The sequence below is a fragment of the Chrysemys picta genome, chromosome 7 (genome assembly GCF_011386835.1).
Source record: "Chrysemys picta bellii isolate R12L10 chromosome 7, ASM1138683v2, whole genome shotgun sequence".
Taxonomy (NCBI): domain Eukaryota; kingdom Metazoa; phylum Chordata; order Testudines; family Emydidae; genus Chrysemys; species Chrysemys picta.
Window position 1 is genome coordinate 92,631,646 of NC_088797.1, and position 23,436 is coordinate 92,655,081.

The following is a 23,436-nucleotide window of genomic DNA, read 5'->3' on the forward strand; positions in this document are numbered from 1 at the left end:
TCTGTCTCTGCCATGTCCTCCACTGGGATGCTCCAGTCCCTCTCCCCTAGTCATGCATGCCTCACCTGAAGGCCCTTGTGTAGAATAAAAACTAGCCATCGAGAGTCATTCAAAGTTGATGTCCCTAGACGGAAGTCTTGATAGCCCAAAAGCAAGGCATAGTCCTTCAACAAGGTACCTAGCTCCTTTCCTGGGCAGGGCACCATCTGGAAAGCAATGCAGTAAGCTGCCCTCAGGCAAGTTAAGACATGTGCTCAATATATAACACAAACTGGAGTTCATAATTCAGTACAGACTTATCCCACTCTATCGCATCATGAAGCTAGATTTTTTTTAGTCTGCATGCTGGAGTTTAAATCTGTGAAAAAAGGACTATGACATTTTCTCTACTGGGATTATTTTATACTCCTCTGAAAATCCTACCCTTATTTCATAGATCAAAGATTTTGGAGTTATTGGTTCACCCATTTATAGTTTCCTCACTGCTGTTTCCCTACAGAAATCTATATGCTTTGCTGAGACAGATCATCCTCAATTTCTAGCTGCAGAATGTGATATTCACTCTTTCAAAAAAAGCAATAAGGTTGTCTCCCTTTTCTCCATCAGTAGTCAAGGAATAAGACATAGCTTGACTTTCTAGCACCTCTATTGTAAATGGCAGTACTCTCCCTTATTGTTCTTCACCATGCTATTGAATAAGTTAAAATAAACATTCACCCTTATTTGTCTTGGGTTTTCAGATCAGTTTCTGTGTGAGAGACATGCTGCTCCACTCTCTCAAACTCTCCGTCCAAATTATTCAGGCAAGACATTACCTGGTTGAATTCTGTTTCTAGAGCAGTTAGTGATGCTGGGGGAAATCAGACTTTTCACTCAGTTCTCACAGAACAAAACAAGTATATCTGGGTACAGTTTAGGTGACAGATCCCTGAATCAATAACTCAATTACTCACTCAGATTCTCTGTTTTTCATTTCCTCTGTGCTATGGCAGGCATAGTAATCCCAAAAATAATAAATTACTTTTTAAAAAGGAGCTAAGTTAAATTCCATATTCAACTTGTTAATGAATTTTCATTGCAGCAGTGTGTCTTCAATGTTGGTTTTAATTAACAGAATTTGCTAAATTAAAATAAAAGGGGATTATGCTATAATTATGAGATAGTTCAGACTGAATAGTTGAACCATTTTTTCTGACAAAATTCTGTTTTAGTTTGCAAATTGTTTGTGAACAAACTTGCATTTTTCACCTTCCAAGCATATTATTGATCTCCAAATTTCTGTTACCATTCACCATGGTAACAAAATAAAACAAAACAAGAATTGTGGGGTAGACCTGCATGATCAGATCCCCGCAAGTGTCTGCATATCAGTGCTCTAGCTGTGGACTAAGGAATATTTAAAGAAATCTGTCCCTCTGCTGTGCTAAGTAAGAATGGTTCTATTTCTTTAATAGTCATCATTACTCTCAGTGGGAGAAGAGGACGGATGGGAGGAAAGGATGCGCCAAATGATCCTTTTTAGTCCAATGCAGGCACCAGGGTAAGTTATAAAATGGGCATCACCAGCACAGTTAAATCACCACACCGTGGCACTTCTGTTAGTGCTGCAGCAGCAGCCATCTGCTACAGAGAAAATATCTATTTTCCCTTTCTCCCCCAAATGTCTTTATTTTTTTGTATGCAGTGTAGCTGTAGCTTTGTTGGTGTCTCTCTCTGTTTTTTTGTAACACATGAGTACATAAGAGTTGAATTCACCTGCATGTTCATATATACGTAAGAACAGAAAATGCCTGAGAAAAGTGGCCCTATTAAATTATCCCCTTTTTTCTTATATATTTTGCATGGGAAAATTGCAGTGAATTTGAATTTCATTAATATTTGCATTCTGCTGTGAAAAAGGAAGCATAATATGCCTAACTTCAAATCAGGTCAGATCAGAATACACTGGAACTGATGCTAACGAGGAGTAAACTGCCGAAGAAACAGGATCTTGTGAGATCTTCTACACAGTCAATTATTCTCAAGTTTTAAGACCAGACGGTACCGATATGATCATCTAGTCTGACCTCCTGCATAATACAGATTGCAGAAATTCATCCAGTAATTTCCTGTATACAGCCCGGTAACCTGTGGTGAACTAGAGCATCTCTCTTTATATACTTCCATGTGCACCGAGGTGGGTGGCTGCCGCTCTGCTACATAGTGCTAACATTTAATTTAGAAGTCTTACCTTAGATGGCTAATAAACTATTTGTATTATCACTTACTACTATATTTTGATTAGTCATAAAAAAATTGGATTCGGACCAAAATGTGTTTTTCCTTGACCATTTGTACAAACAAAACTTAATTTGCAGGAATGTTCATGAAAAGCTATTAACAAAGGAATGCAAACATGGAGAATTGAAATTTGTTTCAAAAATTTGACAAAACATTTAGGAATAATCTTTCCCACGAATAGCCCAGCTCTAACTATAATCCACAGCTTTTGGCAATAAGAATGCCCATATACTACAGTAACTTCTTTTGAACAAATGCCATATTTTATCTTTTAGAATTAAAATGGAGAAAGCATTTTTGCTGTTGCTGCTTCTAAAAAGACCCTCTCTCCTTATTTATTTGAAATTTCTCTCACATCCATTTTCTCCCTAAGGTTATTATTTAAATATGCTCAAGGCATCATCTTCTGTGCCGTGCAGTGATATCAGCGGGTTCTAAATTTAGAAGGTAATTGTGACATGATGCATTGAAGAGCATAGAATTACAGACATCTGATTGCCTGATACCTGAGATTTGACCCCTAGCTTTCACTAAGAAAGAGATTATAGGCAGAGAGAGCGCTAAATATTTGCAAAACCAGGAAATGCTAAGCACAAGTACTATGTATCTTTCTTGTTCTAATCCAGAGGTTCTCATAACACATTTTTTGGTGGCCTCAGAGTGTGGCCACCAACTCTTACTGGTGGCTGCTTTGACCATTTTTCCTAAAATAGTTAATTAACTTTAGGAAAAACAAATAAATACGCACATACACATGTCCAAATCATAGTCATTTATTTATGTAGGGTGTTTTTTTTTTTTTTGCAGACTCAATAATAATAATAATAATAATGTATACTTGTCTCCGTTCTTTACTGGACCTAAACAAAATAGAAACACAAAAATGTTCTTGTCTTTTGTTGTTTCTTAGGCTTTTTTGGTTGCAGGTTTTTTTCTTAATATCGCTTTTCACAGCAGACTTACTAGCTAGCTGGAAGGCAGTGAAAAGTGACATTAACAAACATACAAATATCACTTTTCACAGCAGACTTTCTCAGCCCTGGCAAGCTGGGACACAAATTAAGCCTTGGCTGTGGAGGTGGGTAGGGAGGCAGTGCTGGCCAGGGGCAATGGGGTGGATGGATAAGGGTCTGGGGCAGTAGTGGGACCAAGGGAAATAAGGGGAGGGGGGTGAGCCCGAAGCCCAGCGGCCAGAGCACAAAGTCCAGTGGCCAGAGCTTGCCACTATGCAGCCAAAGCCCAGAGCTCAAAGCCCACTGCCACATGGCCAGAGCTTACCACCCCAAGGCTGAAGCTGGAAGGTGAGCCCCACTGCCCCTGTGAAGGTGGGGAACTCACACTGGCTGTCTGCTCCTCCAGCATTTGTGACTCAAGAGGGGCGCAGGGCCCAACCTTCCTTGCAGCCCCAGGGGAGGAGCTGCTGCTTTGCCCCCATCCCCCCAACCAGCACCCAGGGGGCTGTGGCCACAAGAAAAGCCCCCAGTGGCTGCATGCGGCCACGGTGCCCGCATTTGAGAAATGCTGTTCTAATCTGTGTTCATGTATAATTTTGCCTGGGGGGAGGAGAGGGGGGACTATATTTAAAAGTTTATGTGTCAGTTAAACACTGTAATCATGAGAATTTGTGCTATGTATTAATGTTACATAGTACAAGGGCGGGGCGGGAGAAAGGCTTGATACAAAGTGTGTTGAAGTCAATGAAAAGTCTCATGTTTACTTGGATCAGGCTTCTAATTAGGAAACGCTAGGTGAGAACTTTAAGCATTTGACAGGAATATCATTAAACTGAGTGATGTAGTTTTTTTTTTCTTAACATTACAGCAAACTATGTCAGTAATTTAGAAGCATAGTTCAGCTTTAATAAACACAACTCACCATGTTTGTTTGATCATTTTCAGATCTTTTCCTGTGTTACTCAGTTCTATCAGCTTTTTGTTTAAAAAGAAGTATTAATTGTTTTGGTGTTTGTTTTTTGGTTAACAAGATTTTAAATGCAGCAACTAAAGATAACTATTGTGATCCATGCCTTCAACACCTTGAGATTAGAGTAGTGTGATGCTGTGTACATGGTAAGAACATAAGAATGGCTATATTGGGTCAGACTAATGGTTTATCTAGCCAAGTATCCTGTTTTCCAACAGTGGCCAGGCCAGATTCTTCAGAGGGGATGAACAGAACAGGGCAATTTATCAGGTGATCCATCCTCTGTCATCCAGTCCCAGTTTACAGCAGTCAGAGGTTTAGGGACACACAGAGCATGGGGTTGTGTTCCTGACCATCTTGGTTAATAGTCATTGACAGACCTATCCTCCATGAACTTCTCTAAATCTTCTTTGAATCCAATTATACTTTTGGCGTTCACAACATCCCTGGGAAACTAGTTCCACAGTTTGATCTTGCATTCACTTTCTCCACACTAGTCATGATTTTATAGACCTCTCTCAGATCCCAAAGTCTCTTTTCAAAACTGAACAGTCCCAGTCTGTTTAATTTCTCCTCCTAATCATTTTTGTTGCCCTCTCTGGACTTTTTACAATTCTAATATATCTTTGAGATGAGGCAACTAGAACTGCATGCAGTATGCAAGGTGTGGGCGTACCATGGATTTATATAGTAGCATTGTGATATTTTCTGTCTTCTTATCTATCCCTTTCTTAATGATTCCCAACATTCTGTTCACTTTTTTGACTGCCGTTGCTCATTGAGTGGACATTTTCAGGGAACTATCCCCAATGATTCCAAGATGTCTTTCTTGTGTGGTACCAGCTAATTTAGACCCCATCCTTTTTTATGTACAGTTGGGATTATGTATTACTTTGCATTTATCAACACTGAATTTCATCTGCCATTTTCTTGCCCAGTCACACAATTTAATGAGATCTCTTTGTAACTCTTGGCAGTCAGTTTTGGACTTAACTATCTTGAGTAATTTAGTATCATCTGCAAATTTTGCCACATCATTGTTTACCCCCTTTTCCAGATCATTTATGAATATGTGGAACAGCACTGGTCCGAGTACAAATTTTTTTGGGGGAGACTGCTATTTACCTCTCTGCACTGTGAAAACTGATAATGTGTTCCGACCCTTTCTTTCCTATCTCTTAAAGTCATTAATCCATGAGAGGACCTTCCCTCTTATCCCATGACTTCTTACTTTGCTTAAAGGACCTTGTTCACCTGTTATTTGACCCCCCTCAAAAATTCTAATAGATTGGTGATGTGTGGTCTCCCTTTACAAAGGCTGTGTTCACTCTTCCCCAGTATATCATCTTCATATATGTGTCTGATAATTCTGTTCTTTACTATAGTTTTAACCAATTTGCCTGGTACTGAAGTTCAGCCTGTTATTGCCAGGATTGCCTCTGGAGCCTTTTTTAAAAGTCAGTATTTCAGTAGCTGTCCTCCACTCATCAGTGATAGAGGCTGATTTAAATGATAGGTTACATACCACAGTTAGTAGGACTGCAATTTCATATTTTACTTCCTTCATAACTCTTGGGTGAATACCACCTGGTCCTGGGTGACTTATTACTGTTTAATTTATCAATTTATTCCAAAACCTTCTCTATTTACACCTCAAGTCTGGCTCAGTTACTTAGATTTGTCACAGGAGATGGGTCACTCAACAATTGCCCTGTTCCGTTTATTCCCTCTGAAGCTCAGGCGTGGGAATCTCCCTCACATCCTTTGCAAAGAAGACTGATGCAAACAATTAATGTAGCTTTTCTACAACAGCCTTGTCTTCTTTGAGTTCTCATTTATCACCTTGATTGTCTAGTGGCCCCACTGATTATTTGGCAGACTTCCTGCTTCTGATGTACTTAACAAATATGTGCTAATTTTTGTATTTTGCTAGCTGCTCTTCAAATTCTTTTTTTTTTTGCCTGCCTAATTATACGTTTACACTAGACTTGCCAGAGTTTATGTTCCCTTCTATTTTCCTCACTGGGATTTGACTTCCAAAATATAAAGGAAGCCTTTTTGTCTCCAATTGCCCTTTTTCTACTCTGTTGTTTAGCTATGGTGGCATCTAAAATTTTTTTTTTGGTTGGGAGGGCGGGGTGAGTATACATTTGTATGAGCCTCTATTGTGGTGTTTATAAAAGCTTCCAAGCAGCTTACAGGGAGTTCCTTTTAATTTCCCCTCAACTAGCTTCCTCAGTTTTGTGTAATTCCCTTTTTGAAATTCAATGCTTCTGGGGTGGGTCTCTTTGGTATTTCCCCCACCCCACAAGGATGTTAAATTTAATTACATTATGTCCCATTGATTATCATTGTTCCACCAAGTTTCTGTGATGCCTATTATATCAATATCCTCATTTAGGCACTCAAGTTCACTCATCTTAGTACTTAGACTTCTAGCATTTGTATACAGGCACTTTCAATATTAAGTTGTCTCTCTTCATGTAATGTAATTGAATAAGACTGCTTTTCATTTGACTGTTTCTCTTCAGTTCCTACCTGTACTTTATCAACTTCTATCTCTCCTCTTTAGTAGGATATAGACAAACCCTTTTAGTAAATCCTCCTCTAAGGGTTGCCTCTGTCTGAACTGTGTGCTCCTCCATACCTGTCAGCTATCCCTCAGCCCTTAGATTAAGATCTCCTCTATGACCTTTTTAATTTTACATGCCAGCAATCTGGTTCCATTTTGGTTTAGGCAGAGCCCATCTTTTCTATATAAGCTCCTCCTTTTCCAAAAGGTTCCTCAGTTCCTAATAAACCTAAATTCCTCCTCCAAACACCATCATCTCACCCACACACTGAGACCCTGCAGTTCTGCCTATCTGATTGGCACTGTGTATGGAACTGGAAACATGTCAGAGAATGCTACCATAAACTCCTGGACTTAAATCTCTTAACTAGCAGCCTAAATGTGGCCTCCAGGACCTCCATCGTGTTGCATCTTAAAACAGCATGAAAACAGGCTAGTGCAAACTGTGGTGACTCACTTCTTCAATGATATCCATATTCCCTGCTTTGCATGGGCTACCTGTTAAGTTGAAGGTGTTCATTTTTATCTATGAAGTTCTAAGTATCTTGGCGCCTGCCTATTTCATAGAACATAGATATTGCTGCAGTTGAGATCAGCGCAGGTATCTCAACCAGAACCTCTAACTTTAAGAGAAAGGGAGCTACTGAGACAGCATGCTCTTGGAGGACTCTCAGTTTTGGAACTTACTCTCTTCCTTGTACCAAAAGCCCAAATTTGTTGATTACAGTTGATCTAAAACCCTGCAGGCAAGCTTGGGGGCATCAGGGACCTGGAACTAAAATTCCCATGAGGCACCATAATGGCTTTGGCAAACACAGAAATTAATGTCAAACTGACCAGAAACAGTGTTTCATTTAGATTTTCCTCATGGTATATGCCATCAAAATCAAATATTTTCTGGTGGAAAAATCGGATTTTAATGAAATCCCATTTTCCCCAGGAGAAAATGTTTCATTTGAACGTTGTTACCTATTATACTGTTGACTTTAGGACACTGAGCAGTTGATCTCTTTTCTCACACTTTTCGGGAATGAGGAGTACATTGAGGATTTGTGGGTCAAGTGTTTTTTCCCTCCGTTCCTGATTTTTGGGAATTAGCTTTATTTAATTTTCTGTTGTAGTATTACTGTGCTTGTGTATATGACAAAGGCATCTGGAGCCTTGGATAGGTGCTTTTTATATATTTTATAAATCCAAATAATAAATACATTAATAAACTACTACTGAAGCCACAGACTTTCTTTTTCTCTTTATTTACTTGAATCTATTCTTTTTCTTAGAAGAGAGGCTTAACATCTACTTACCTTAGCGCTACAAGTGAATCTGGATGTGGTTACAAAATAAATAAAGGTTCAGGCTTTATTGCTCCTAGGTATTTGTACATTTCTCTCTCTCTCTAATATGAAAAACAAGTGCACTTCTGGTCTTCCTCTCTGCAGGATGCGGTTATCACTGCCAGTGCTTGAGCCCACAGCTATTTTTACTTCAGATACTAATATCACTCACTGCTTCTTGCCTTACCACACGTTTGGTTGATTACACTTCCTAGGCATTGTTCATCAAAATAAGGAAATATGGGCACTGTACCACCCCTTTAAAAGGTGTAGAGTGTGCTTTCTGCAGGACAGGTCACCCTCCTTCCTGTCCATTTCTGGTCTTGGTGGAATGATGTTGTCACCAGTAGTGCTTAATAATAATATATGGAGATATCCTATCTCCTAGAACCGGAAGTTATCCTGAAAGGTCATCGAGTCCAGGCCTGTGCTTTCACTAGCAGGACCAAGTACTGATTTTGCCCCAGATCCCTAAGTGGCCCCCTCAAGGATTGAATTCACAACCCTGGGTTTAGCAGGCCAATGCTCAAACCACTGAGCTATCCTTCCCCTCTGGCATAGCCCTTGCATGCAGGGGAATTTAAGGACTGCAGTTATGCTTAGATGTTTATGAGCATGCAAAGTGGCAAAGGGTCCTTTACATCCTTCTGTGCTCCCCAATGCATACTCACCTGGTGGCAGGGCACATCTAGCCCATTAATATTTGAACACAAGCCCCACTCGCCTGTGGACAAATACTCTACATAATCTATGTCTACATAATTTATCAAAAGAGCACCCAGTTCTTAACAAAAAAAATGAAATATGACTTCCTCTAAAATTCCATTCATTGATTTATCTCAATCTGAAATTAACAAGAGTCATTCTATTGCCTTCAATATGCTTCATCCTTGTCTTCCCCAGCTGCCTACTACTAAGCATGCTTTCTTCTCTAGAACTCCCTGCCTGTTATCATATTGGCAGGGATCACTAGAAAGCTGTGCTATTTTTTGACAGAAGGCCTTAGCCTTACATTTCTCCTTCTTAAAGTAGATGGAGTGGACAGAAATACCAGCTCTGCCCCTTGCTATTTCAGTTAAGTGCACCACTTCTGTGGATTTGTTTTCACTATTAGGTAAAAAAGTGATTTTTTTACAGCCCAATAACTAGTGTGTGATAGTTATCTTACTGTAAAATCCTGGAGGAGACAAGGCATCTGTAGTTTTTACTGCAAGATAGCAAGGAGACATGCTGACACTATACCCCATGCCAATGGTTGACCATGCCCTCGCTTACCTCACGGTAAAACTATACTGTCTTGTGTTAATTGGGCATTTACCACCAAAAAGGTGTGTTTTTACCACTGGATATCCTGCCATAAAGACTTAACTACATTTCTCCCAGTTATTAGTCCCTTTATTATCGCTTCCCAGACAACACTAAGTGTTCCTCTGGAAGGGTCAGTTTCCTCCTGCATGTCTCAGGTGGGAAGGGATCCGATCAGTGCTCTTTTTCCCTCCCTGTAGCAGAGGTAGGGGCTCATTTTCTTCCTTCCCTGTGTGAATGCTCAGGTCGATTACTACGCAGGGTCCATTTCTTTAGGGATCCCTACTCTATTTGATCGAGAAGGGATGCTGTCTATGAATGACAGAAGCCTATGCAGAATGAAAATAATGCCAAATGAAGCAGTCCCTCATCGGAGTCAAAGGTGTAAAAGGCCACCTCACACCAGTGCAGGATACTGGACATTTGCCATCCTTGTAACTGTACATTGGATTGGTGGTTGCTCCTTTTACATTATGCCTTTGCTAACTATGCATTTATTTTAAAATAACTCAAGTAAGAGAGACCCCTAACAAATATGCTAAAATCCTTATTGTTCCTGGTTACATGAAAAATGGAAGTGGAAGCTTCAGCCTACCAGATAGAGGATCTGAAGCTTGGAGAAAGTAAAGTAGTATTTCTACATAGCTCTGTGATTGTCTTTTCAATACCATAACTGACTGTGCAGCCATGGAGGCTGATCTCTGTTCTGGAGGGGTGTTTCTTTCTCAGTAGTAGCTGTAAAACTCCCAGGAGCAGTTACAGATTCTACCAGGTAAGTTGAAGCCAGCCAGACTCATGGAAATATCACTTAGTGATATCTGCTTGAAGGGTGCAGGAGTGGGAGTTTGATCTCTGTCTGATTGCCCCCAAATGGTAAAACAGAGTTTATTTGGAAAGTAGATTTTACATTGGTAGTAGGCAAACACAAGACTATATAGCCACTGTACACATGTAGGCAGACAACCATATTTGCCTATTCTCCTTCCCCCTCCTGTCCAGGCTCTTGACAAATCCTGTCACCACTTTTTTTTTTTTTTTTTACATCTCTTTAATCTGCCTAGTCAGGTCTATTCCTACTGCTAAAATCTTGTTCAATTTGGAGAGTAGATGGGTAGGAAGAAGTCATGGGCTGGCATGCCTGTGGAAGCAGAGTTTATATTGTGGTGTATTGTTTGCATAGTCATTCCGGTAGAGTTCTAAAGCCATTGGGTGCCATTTTGTTGGCATAGATCTTGCTGGACATAAGTAAAATTTGAGTGAAAGGTTAAACTGTAAACAAAGGTGGACAGGCCATATGATTTGAGTGAATCTGTAAACAAGGGTGTGACAGACTGTCCTGGAGACAGTATCTCCAGATCTAGTTGAGATAAGTGGGATAATTGATAAACTTGAAATGCAGATAAGGGAAGGACATAAACAACTGGTTCCTACATGATCCATACAATGTCCAAACCAATTAGATTCAAGAAATTCAGATGTTAGTAGTTAGGAAAAATGTATATAAACTGTGTGGTGTGTAATATAATTGGGATTGTGGTGTCACCATGAAACTAAACCCCTTACATCTGGTCCTGGCCAGCATGAGCATGGATTTGTTACATGTCTAATAAAGTAACCTGAGTGATGAGCTGGAATTGAACTGAGTTTTTTGGGCTCCCAGAGAACTAGATGAAATGTTCTCCCAGAACTGATGAGATGTTCTGGATAAGCCAAATGGAAAATCCCAACACATTTCAGACTCAGAATACACTTATGCATCCCATTTGGCATGTACTGGTCATGTTAAAAAGTCAGCCATATGCCTTTTTGATAATATGTACAGCATTTTTCATATATAAAGTATCTATATATTTTATTATTACAGATAAATAACCACCAACTAGAAGATGATATGCACAGCCATGATTCACAAAAGAAAAAATAGGTGCAAGACTCATATAAGCCACAGAAACATATTACTCATTGACAGAGTTAGCATGTTTGGCAAGCCCAAGGAAAAATAACCCAATAAAGTCAGAGACCTGAAAGATCTGCTTCAACACAGACAACTATGACTTAGTTTAAAACAACATAAATCAAACCCTGAAAACATAAAGGTTCTCAGGTTTTGAAATAAATGAAAAAAAAAATTAGCTGTGACCAAACACTTTGAAAAATGGTAATAAAAACTTCAGTCTCACACATTTTCAAAAAAATATATGAATATAATCATTTTAACAAGAAACAAAACAACAACAACAACAACAACAAAACAGAGCAATTCCTTTGCTCTGTTCTAGCCTCTTTTCATCACTCTAGCATCAGAAAAGGGCAGAAAGTTGGTGTGAACCAGCAAGCTAAAATTCTGGTTCTGTGCCTCTTTAGGGAGATGCCAATGGTGTGTTTAGAATGCAGTGTTCTCTGGTGATCCCCAGTTGTTATAATGGCCCTTGGGGGCCACTACCAGTTGGTGCAGTTTGAAGCTTTGAGGCTGCTCTAAACGATATTGGGTTAGTAACAGAGCAGAATTGATTTCAGATATAAGGATTATGCCCAGCATTTGTAGTCAAATTCAATCTGTGCAGGTAAAGATAAAATTTACCTAGTTAATATGAATAAATTAGATGACAAAACTACAACAAAATTATTGGGGCTCAAATCTGTTCACATTCAAGTCAATGGGCCTGGTTCTGCTTTCACTCTGGTATAAATCATGAGCGACCTGCAGTGATGTTACATTAGTGTGAAACCACTAGAAGACAGAGGAGAATTGAACTCATGTTTTGTTAATTCACATTCAATTTATCTCTGCTAAATAAGTCATTTTAATTTTTCTATCAACTTTAAAGGTGTGGTTATGTCATCATACACGGTCATTTTCTCACTGTCTTCCGAACATTTCCACAATTGCTTTGGATAATGGATAAAAAATGCTCTTTAGTTCCTGGGTTTTAGCTAACGGCTCTTTTAGAAGCTGTTAGAAAAATGTAGTGCACCTGTGCTTCATTATTCACAGATTTTCTTAAGAAGAAACAGTGTATTAAATTGTGACATTAAGAGTGAGATTATTCCCTGGCTCACACTGTGCCAAGTCAGTCACTTTCATTCAATTCTTGTTAGAGTAAAAACTAAGATAAAAATACAGTTACTTTGTTAATTCATTTACATAGGTTTGATTTTGTAAAACATTAAGTATATAGCCTTGAAGTAAGTACTACAGGTGATTCTATAGTTTATGAAGAATTTGTTACATGAAAACAAAGAATAACACAGTGAAAAGCAAAAATGTTTTTTCACCACTTAGGAAACGTAAAAATGTCTGTTGGAAACTTCTCTAATGGATCATCTAGTACAGACTAGACGTGATTAACTTCCAGTTACCTTGATAGAGGAATGTACAGTCTAGCCTTAAATAATTGGCTCCATGCAGGTATTGGTTACACAGGGCAAACCACTTTAAAAAGAAAAAGATATATTTTCCTACCAAAGCACTAACATCATTTCCACTAATGTTATGCAACTTGTGTTTCTTTTATGTTTTCCAATTAGGATTCAGCTTATTTCTATACTTCACCCTTGTTCTTGATAGCTATTTTCTTATAGCACAAGAGATCAACATAAAACTAAAGATCCAAATCTTGCTAGTTTTACTCATATATGCAAGATTAACAGAAGTAATCCTAGATAGACATTCCCAGGGATACTATCTTTTATATTTTTGTGTCTCATTTGTTCATCATGTTGTTTTTTTCTGACAGCTAATGTGTAGCTAGAAAAGTATTCTATTGACTTTATGCATTTCCATTTAAAATTGATGTATAGAGTTTAATATTGTTAAAATGATACAAATAAATTAAACTATTTCCAATTAAGCATGTTTTTTGATATACACAGATTTAATTTGGCACAGGTTTATTTATAACGTTCTGAATTATTATGGTTATTTTTCAAAATACTACAAACATTTCTCTGGCAGCAGCACAGGAAATAAAAAGGTCCCATGAGTACTTTATTGTGCTGCTTGACAAATCTATGCTTTGCTTAGATTTCTAATAAAAACAGAGGTTGCAGAATTTTCTCACATATTAAATAAAAGAAATCAAAGGAAAAGCAACAGCATATTAATGGAGGTTGCAGAACTAAAAAGAAGTTAACAAAATTAGCTTTTTCATAAATATTTAAGTATTATGCCTTCATTCTTTTGCTACATGGCTATAAGATTGATTTTTTTTCACAACTTCACCAACAAAACCAAACACATTTAAAGCATACGGGTTAAATTTGTAATGGGTCTCATTAATTGTGCCTGTAATATTCAGAAGTGCATTCTGATGTGCAAAATGGGCAGTTAAGTAGACAAATACAAACTATGCGATATGCAATGCAATTATTTTAAATTAATTTTGTGAGAGCAAACAGGAACCCAAAAATGCTGCAAGTCCTGTTGAGGAGACTCATTAAAAGCATGTCACTAAATATATCAAACTTATTGCTAGATTTTATACAAAGACTAACTCAAAATATATTTTGTGTGGCACATGTACAAAGCAGAAGGAAAGTGCAAACAAATTCATAAGCCAAGAGAGTATTGAAATGGCCTGATTCCTAGAATGTACTAACTGCTTTGGGAGTTGAAAACATTCAACAACTTGCAGGCTAAGGCCCTAAATTAGCAAAGAAACTTCCAAGATCAGTTTCCTAAATGCTAAGTGATCTCCCTCTCAGACTAAATGAGTCAAATCTGTATGCTGAGCCTGCCTTAGGCTACTGGCTCCTGGTGGTGGAAAGTCTGCCAGAGAATGGGAGCAGTGGAGCAGGCTGACCACAATCCCCACTCCACTGGAGAGGGCCAGAGTCAGGTAGCACAGACCAGAAAGATGTGAAGGGGGTAGTGATAAAATCCTGGCTTCACTGAAGTTAGTAGCAAAAATCCTATAGGTTTCAGCAGAGTCAGGATTTCATCTAGGAAAAACATTAATTCGGTATAGCTCCTGGGCAGACCCTCCCAGCAGGGCATTTGTTATATCTGGACACGTCTGCCCTACCCTGCTGTAATTTCAACAGGAGAGCAACAGATGTACTGTTACCACCCTCCTCCAAGGCTGATATTGTCCTCCAGTGAATGCAGAAAGATGCAAGTTTCACTATCTGCACCTTCAGGGTTTAATTAAGTTCACTATGTCTAAATAATGGAACAGATAACCACGATCTGGAACAAAACTGTGAAGCTGTGAGTTCTGAAGAGAGCCTAGAAGATTTTCTTACAAGAGGACCTATAGCCCATGGACCTCATACTATCCCCAAGAATTAAAATCACTTACCTCTTCTAGGACATCAGCAAGCTTACTGAGTATCTCTTCAGGAAGACTCTGGAATGTTGGAACACTGTAATATAAAATGGAAAAGAACTATTATTTAATTAATAAAGTTAGTTTATTTCATAAAGTCAGTTAATCAACAAGGTTCCACAAGTGCCAAACTACTCTATTATTTATAATCAATATGGACTCAATCTTGTCCTGTAGTTCCTAACATCAAGAACAGAATACCAATTTTAGCTTGATAAGCATAACTCTTCAGGATTGATCATCATAAAAGCAGCATACACAGTGAATTCTTATTTCTCTCTGTCTCCTTGGTGTAATTTAGGCATTCAATGGTTACAGGACAGTAAGCTACATGGAATAAACATTTTGAAGCTAGGCCTTTCCTGTATAAGGTGAAATGTGAATATCCTCTGAAAAATTCATATTGGGAATCAGCTAAATGAAACTATGCTACAAACTCTTCCGAGTGGCTTGTCTCCTTGACTGCCCCTGCTCTCACTTTCTTCTAAGTGCAGTTCCTATGAACACTTGAGCGAGCCACAACACCTGGGCCAAAGTTTTCAAACACAAGAATTAAATGTATGCTCCTAAATCTGAATTTTGGTTCCTAAATAATTAGGTTGATTTTTAAAATTGCTGATCACCCAGCAGCTCCCAATTCACGTCAATGAGAGCTAACACATGCTCCAAACTTTTGAAAATTAGCCCATTTATTTAGGAGCCAAAATCAGGATATAGGAGACTAATGTTAAGATCTTATTTATGTAAATCTTGGCTCTGATTGCCGAGCAGGAATAAACAAAAACATTAAAAAGGTAGCTCATTCCCACTACCATTTGTAATCCCTGGGTCCCTGGTCGTGACCTGTCTCTGCTCCCATCACACTATTTTTCCTTCATGTGAATCATGTTCATTTCAGAGTGAGCACAGAGACGTGTCCACATTGGGATTATGTTTTAAATTATCTTTTAAACCACTTGAAATAAATTTCATATGATGTTTTTAAAGTGATACAATTTAAACCCTCCCCCACCCTGCTCTTCATTAACTTTGATTAACAGGATTTTCCAATGCTATTTTAGATTGAAATGTTAACACCATTGTAAAGCTTCGCTGATAAATACATTATTCTTTGAATTAAATGGCAATTTAAAATATTTTTATAATCATACTAATTGACATATTAGTCTTCTATGTTCTCTTCATTTTAACAATATTTGTACTAGAGAGGGCTAGTAGATGCAGTAAATTATGGATAAAATTCATCCTTTGAAAAGGGCCTGCCCAAGGCCAATCATTTACATTCTACTTTAGCTGTCAGAACAGAATGTAGGTGGGAGATGAGCAGAGTATAGGCTTTGGGTGGGCCCTCTATACAGGGTAAATTTTACCCTAAATGAATTAGTCATTTTTGCCTCTGTAGATGTGGGTTCAGGCTTTTTTTAGATCACAGAAATAGAATTCTTTCATAGTGTAGAGAGCCAACAGAAGGCCCTCTGCATCACAGAAACCCTCCACAAGGACTGTGCTGGGGGTTTGCTGGTAGGATAGCCACACATGGGTGTCCGTCCACCGACATGAGGCACAGATCATTTCCTGGCAGCCCCATATAGTCCAGTGTGGAAAGTCAAGGGGTAACCCAGAGACGGCCCAGGGAGGGACCAAAGATCCCTAAGTCCCAGTTCCAATTATACTTGTTTTGAGTACCATAGCCACAGATTGTAGCCCACATTAGCAACCTAATGCTAGGGTAGGGGTGAAAGAGGCAGTTCTTGTTGCACATCAAAGTAGTTAAAGGTACTCAGCACCTCACAGAATTGGGCTCCTGTGAGTCCTCAGTCCTGCAAGGGAGTGAAGCATCCGTAATTCCCATGACTGTTTATGGGAGTTGTGGCTGCTAAATACTCCTAGGATAAATCTCCAAATTAACAGAAGATTAACACTATTTATGGTAGTTTATAATATGCTCCATACCAAATAGTGACAGCATCATATATATTGGGGCCAAATCTCCTTCTCATGTGAAACTCCCAATGAACATTTTTGAGCACGTGTTTACCAGAATTTGTCCCTTTATGAGCTTAAAATTAATTTGTTCTATGACATGGTTTATAGTAAGTTCTTAAAGTAGACAGAAGCAGTCATTATTTATTAAATATTAGTAATAAGTATAAATTAACTGTGTATTATTAATTACTAATTGAGGCACAACTGGCCACTGATTAAATCATGAGATAAATAACATGTACAACTGGTACTTGTTCCAAAGCCTACTGAAATCAATGAGAATCGTTCCATTGAATTCAATGGGCTTTGGATCACTTAGAAACTGAGAGCAATTTCCAAAGGCTTTAGCGAAAATCTAAATATATGAATCCCATCCAATCTATAAAAATAATGATGCAAAAGTGGTCAGAGTAATTAAGTTATTACTGTTCCAGTAATAAATACATTTTAAAAACTCTTAAATTTGTCAAGATGTAAGTCCAAGCTTCTGACATTCACAGTATTTTTTCTGCAAAACACTGTTTCTAATGGAGGTACACTGCTGCTACTATACTGTGGACCAAAGTAAAGAGATGGGACAGAAATTATGTGTTGCCTTGATCTCCATGTATTACACACATTCATTATTCCAGCTTTACCATTCTCACAAGAATCATCAGAAAGAATGAACTGATAGTGTAATATTTCCTACAAAAGATAGCTGTCCAAAATTTTGCACTGTAAAACTCCACCTAAATCAGAATTAGGGCAGAATTTAGCATGCCACATTTTTAATGAAAGTAATTTCCCTTTTAGGACACAGAACTATGCTACAATGAAGGTAATAGATCCATTACAGTCTAAGTTATAGAGAAAAGACCTTTATGAAGCCTGTTTCTTAAGCAAGTAAGAAAAATGGCTTTGTGTATGTTGTATCAGACAAACAATCTGAATAAACTAAATAGTCCTATTGTCAAAAGCGTAAGGCATGGCTACACTTGTAGATGTAGAGCGCTGTGAGTTAAACCCGCCTTCGGAGAGCGCAGTAAGGAAAGCACTGCAGTCTGTCCACACTGACAGCTTCAAGCACACTGGTGTGGCCACATTTCTGGCATTGGAAGCGGTGCATTATGGGCAGCTACCCCTGCATGCAAGTGACTACAATGTGCTTTTCAAATGGGGAGGTGGGGTGGAGTGTGACAGGGAGTGTGTTGTGTGTATGGGGGGGGGAGAAAGAGTGGGTTTTTGGGGTGCTGAGAGTGTGTCAGCATGCTGTCTTGTAAGTTCAGATCTCCCTCCCCCTCACCTCTCTCTCACTCACTCAAAGCAAACAGTAAATGTTTGCTTTTTCTCTGAGCTGATAAGCAGCTGGCCTCTCTGAAATGGAGCTTTGAAAGGGCATTTCCACATTCCTGCAGCCGATTTCACAATAATAACAAGAGTGGTCACTTGACTTAAGGTGATTATGGGATGTTTTCAGAGGCTGATCACAGCGCAGTAACGCAACACCTCATTCACACTGGCATTGTGGCACTCCAGCGGGGGCGCAGCAAACGTTATTCCACTCGCCGAAGTGGAGTACCAGCAGCGTCGTAGCTGTGGAGTTAAAGCGCTCTACGTGCCTTGCCAGTGTGGACGGGGAGTGAGCTAAGGCACCCGGGGCTGCTTTATTGCGCTGTAACTTGCAAGTGTAGCCAAGGCCTTAGGGTACTTAAACAAATTAAGTTCACAACAGAAAAGGGTGAAGGAAGGACGAAAATGTTTAAAGCTTTTTCGTTGCAATGGAGCAGATAATTAGACAATTAGAAATGTTGACAAAGCACAAGTCCCAAATTAATTATATCCCAGAATTACAAAATTAATATCTTAGTAAACAGAAAGCCTTTAGAAAGGATTTATGATAGCTCAGAAAGGACCAGGGCACTTCTAAATGACTGTAGGGTGGCAATACAGTTAGCTTGTATTTACATTGTGGAAGATGCTCAGATACCACAATGATTGACAAGCTTATAAAAACTTAGAAAGAATATATTTATGAAACAGGATAGAAAAAACAATTATTGATCTGTGAGCCTGATTTTATGAGGATGGCAATGTGAGATGATGATACACTGATAAGGAACAAGATTATGAAGGCGAATAAGATTATGCAATGTGCAACATTATAAATGTATAACTCAGTATTGGATAATTAACTTGATACATAAGAAATCATGAATAACTCTTCCATTGATATTATCAAATTGATAGATAAGGAAAAACAATAGATATAGTTGGATTTCAGGAACATTTTTGATACTATATTACCGGTATACTACAGATTTACTTACAAAGACCAATATTTTCAAGTATGAGCACCCTCAATTAGGCACCTGAACCCATATTTAGTCAACCATGTTTGAAAATTTTAGCTAAACTCTAAAAGAATAATATAGGCGAGGACTATGGCATTAGCAAAGAGATAAGAAAAAAGTGGTCATGAAGAGAAAGATATATAGTAGAAAGATAATAACTGGGTTTGATACAAGGCTTAATATTAATATTAATATTTTCTAACTTTTTACATATGTTTTTAGAAGGCTGCAAGTAGAAAAAAACCTTATTTTTGTTGATTGCTTAAAATTGGAGAAGGCAAAGTCTGCAAATATGTAAAACAGAATAAACATTATTCTGGATGTAATGTTAATTTATAAAGAAAGATCTGTTATCTTCAGAAAAAAAAAGATTAGAATGCAAGCTCATAAAGTAAGATCTTAAATGGAAAGGCATCAGTTCATGCTAACTAGGGGAATGACACCTAGTTGAGGTCACGAAATTCAACACACTTGCAGAACCTAATCCCAACCTCTTTCACTTGCCTGTTTTCTGTAGATATTCTCCCCACAGAGCAGGAGAAATTTGATATCCCTCTCCTTTCCCCCTTCCCTCCAGTGTCTAAGAAGCTTTTGAAGGCCAGGGATCTTCTGGACCAGCTATCTAGAAACAAATGGTACTGATTCTCCTTGGACTCCAGAGATGGGTTTCTGAACCACAAGGTTCTTCTTGGCCAGCCACGTAGAAGCAAATGGACTCTCACCTCCCACCTCATGGACTCCTCCAGCAGGCTGTCTCATCATTATAGCAGATTGTCAATGCTCATTCAGGTACATTCATGTTTTCCCCTGAACTATTTACCGTGAACACTATTTTTTCCAGTTGACTTAGGTTATATCACAGTTTATCAACATCTATATTATTGCCTAGGTATTTCTTGTACTAAAAGTAGGAAATACTGCAGGTATTGAGATGGTGCTACATAAGGCAAAGCTGGAATGCTCTTAGAGGTACTCACTCTATCTGTCCCTAATGAATGCTAATACTTGATTAGGCTGATCCTTCATTACTTGCATACCCCAAAATCTAATGGAAATCATTGTTCAGAGAACGGAGATGGGACCCCTGCATAGTAACTAATTTTCAGACTAGTGGTTAAGAACTGGAGGAGTGAAGTTGTACATAACCAGTTCAGATGCGATTTCAAAAAGTATGCAGGTAACTAATAAAGACAGCAAAAGAAGTGGTTATCAATTCAAACATATCCATAGCAAAGTTTGTATCAGAGCTACTAATTCCGTTTTTATGTTAAGATCATCAATTTTAATTTCCTGGATTTTTAATTAAAACTGTGCTGACTTGCATAGTTTTTACCTATTCCTCATTGTTTATATGCCAAGCCCTGTAGTCAAAAATATTTATAGAAAATCTTTTATACATCTTGTATAGGGTTTTTGGATAAGAGACTTTGTTCAATCCCAGATCTCAGATGCTGAGCACGCACAGCTTTCTTTGGCATCAGTTGTAGAAGTGAGAGCACAGCACTTTTGAAAATCCATCCCCTAGTGTCTGCTCTACATGACATCAGGTTACAATACACATGACCATTGTAGGCATTAATAACTGGGGATAGATATTGTTGCAGAGCCGACACTAGCAGACCTGGTGGATTGTTGACGCTTGAATATAAAATTCTGCTTGGGTACTTCAGTTCTGAACCATGGTAGGAAGCCATAGAATGCAACATAAATGACCTTCCTGAAAAACTTTACACCAATTCCAATTAATAGATGCCTTTAAGCTAAACATTTAAAGGCAGTGGTGGTGTGTGATTAAGAGTTACATCTACAAAATGTCAGCTGAGTCTGGGAAGCTAAGCAGGAGGAGCTGCAGCTTTTTATTCAGAAATGTCAGCATATGAAATGTTGGCACTGACAAGATGTTACACCTCTGTATGTATTTCTACCTGGTTAGTTTTTTCATCATTCAAGTCAGGAATTTGAAGGAAGGAAATGGACTTTTAACAAAAAATGCCAATAAACCTTGGTCTTTTCCCAATGTGCAGATTATGCTAAACTTTGTCAAAATGATGACTGAATTAATAGAATAGACAGCAATTGTTGCCATTATTGAAGCTATGATGAACACCAGTATTTAAATTCCTTTAGTCTTCTTGACCAAATGATTTTAGGTTTTAAGTCTGGGTATGCACAGAGAACTGAATTGGTTGTGTTGGCTGATAATTTCCTCCTAGTGGTGAATGAAGTTCAAATGTCCATGAAGACATTTTGGTCCATCTGCTGTCTTCAGAACCATTAACCACAACGTGTTGTTTGATTGCCAATACACCCTGCAGGGTAGATGGCTTCTCCATTAGCTGATCTTTTCTTTTTGAAAGATCCCAGGAGTAGTACCGTGCTACTATTCATCAGCTCTGAGGGTTTTTTAATATGGCATTCAAAGGGTTTCTTTGTCCCCACCCGTTCAACACATCTGTAAAAAGAAATCTTGGATTAGTGCTGCGATGCAACACAACAGGCTGAGGACATGCTTGTAGGTTGAGGAACAAACAAGAAGAAACAGAGAAGGCTGTTTTGGCTCCCTTGTTTGTGACCTGGGTTAGGATGACCAGATGTCCTGATTTTATAGGGACAGTCCCAATTTTTGGTTTTTTTTCTTAAATAGGCTCCTATTTCCCCCCCCCCCCCATCTCGATTTTTCACATTTGCTCTCTAGTCACGCTAACCTGGGTTCATGTGGCTATCAAACTCCTTCTGGATGTTCTGATATCAGATACCTAAGATTCCTATTTTTTTCTTTTGGGTTACTGTTATGTGCTCTGCATTGAAGTGTAGAATATAGAAGGCTGCTTGCTTTGTAGTGCCTATTACAGAAATCATACTACACCTTGCTCAGAGGCTGGCAATGGCTTCCACTTCATTCTGGGTGTAATTCAAAGTGCTGTTTTTGACCTATAAAGCATTTAAATTGTTTAGATTCCAAGAGACCACCTATCTCTGTGTGTGGTGTCAAAGCAGTTGAGATCAGCTCAAGCAGTCATTGCATGGTTTAAACTGGTGTAGGCTGGAAATAGGGTATTCTTTGTCAGATGCACTTGACTAACTTCCCTTCTCAATTCAAGAAAGAAAAAGTCTATTGACTTTCAAGAGCATGCTGCAAAACCTGCAAATCTTTTTTTCCTAAGCTTTTGAAAGGAGGGTATGTATAGCATTAGTGTGTATTACAGACAGTCCTCGTGGGTTAATTACGAAAGGAAGACTTCATAATTTCCCATTGGTTTATATTGTAATAAATGCAATTGTTGTTACAATAGGTTCACCTAGGCCACATAGTTAGGTGCATTTTAAATCTCAAAATAAATCAATACAAGGAAATAAAATTGCAGTCTGTGCTCATTGCCTGAAACTAATTTTTGTATCAACACACTGGATTGAGGATCAAAGTATCTTAAGGTGCTTATCCTTTCTTCACAGCATTGAAAGTGCTTTCCCCACTATTGCCAAAAGGGCATTGCCTTTCTGAGCTCAACGACTTCAAGATAAATATTGCCGAGTAGAATCTGACACTTGATTTAGGTTACTGGCAAAAAACTACATTCTAAAGAACTCGAGCTAGAAATGCCATCCAACTGGCAGCTGTCCAGTTGTCTGCAAGTAGTGTCAAGGAATAAATTGCTGGCACAGTCATCCTCATGATAAATCATGGCCTTAAAATGAGAAGGAAATAACTTGAGCTGAACCTTACCCACTGAAGTCTGAAAACATACATTTACTGTGATATCCTTGATCTAGTGTTCCTTCTGCCTTCTGGAACTAGTGTATCAAAGCAGCACACCACACGCAATCCAGCTGGTGTCTGCACAGACCTAAAACTACCTTCTCCATTTTTACCTCTGTTCTTTTTCGATTTACTTTTTACCTGCTTACCTGATCTGCTTGTACAAAATACTTTTGAAAAATAATCAAGGAAGTTATCTGTAGAATATTGGCACCTTTTTCAATGGAAAATAGCCTTGTAGAGACTTAGCTTCTACTTTTACCTTGCGGGCCAGATTCTGTCATCTTTACACATATTGTCTGGTATGTGTAACACAATCCAACAGAAATAAGCGGGACTGCTTGCGGAGTAAATTATAACCCAATGCAAGAAAGGCTGATAGAATCAGGCCCTTATTTCTATAGCTGCCAAATTCTGTGCTGTTCCATGTGGGACATTCCATGTAAACATTTAAAGAGACAATGTACATATTTGTAAGAAATTTGCATATAACTATACACTTCAGATTATGATCAGTACATCCCAGTTTTGGGTAGGATATGGAAATGTACAAATCATTGCCGCTATGGTGGATGGGAGGCTGGGTGGGTGCATCTGTGCTGGAGGATGTTTGGAAGTT

At 38.5% G+C, this 23,436-nt stretch overlaps 1 protein-coding gene across 7 annotated transcripts in view; it reads right to left on the reverse strand.

The window, feature by feature from the left end:
• PRKG1 (protein kinase cGMP-dependent 1) overlaps nt 1-23,436 on the reverse strand; it is an 887,331-nt gene that overhangs the window by 231,042 nt on the left and 632,853 nt on the right. For all 7 annotated transcript variants that reach the window (XM_005292477.5, XM_065552028.1, XM_065552030.1 and 4 more), the window contains one exon: nt 14,715-14,778. In XM_005292477.5, the coding sequence (XP_005292534.2) occupies nt 14,715-14,778 (64 nt within the window). The remainder of the gene's footprint in view (nt 1-14,714; nt 14,779-23,436) is intronic.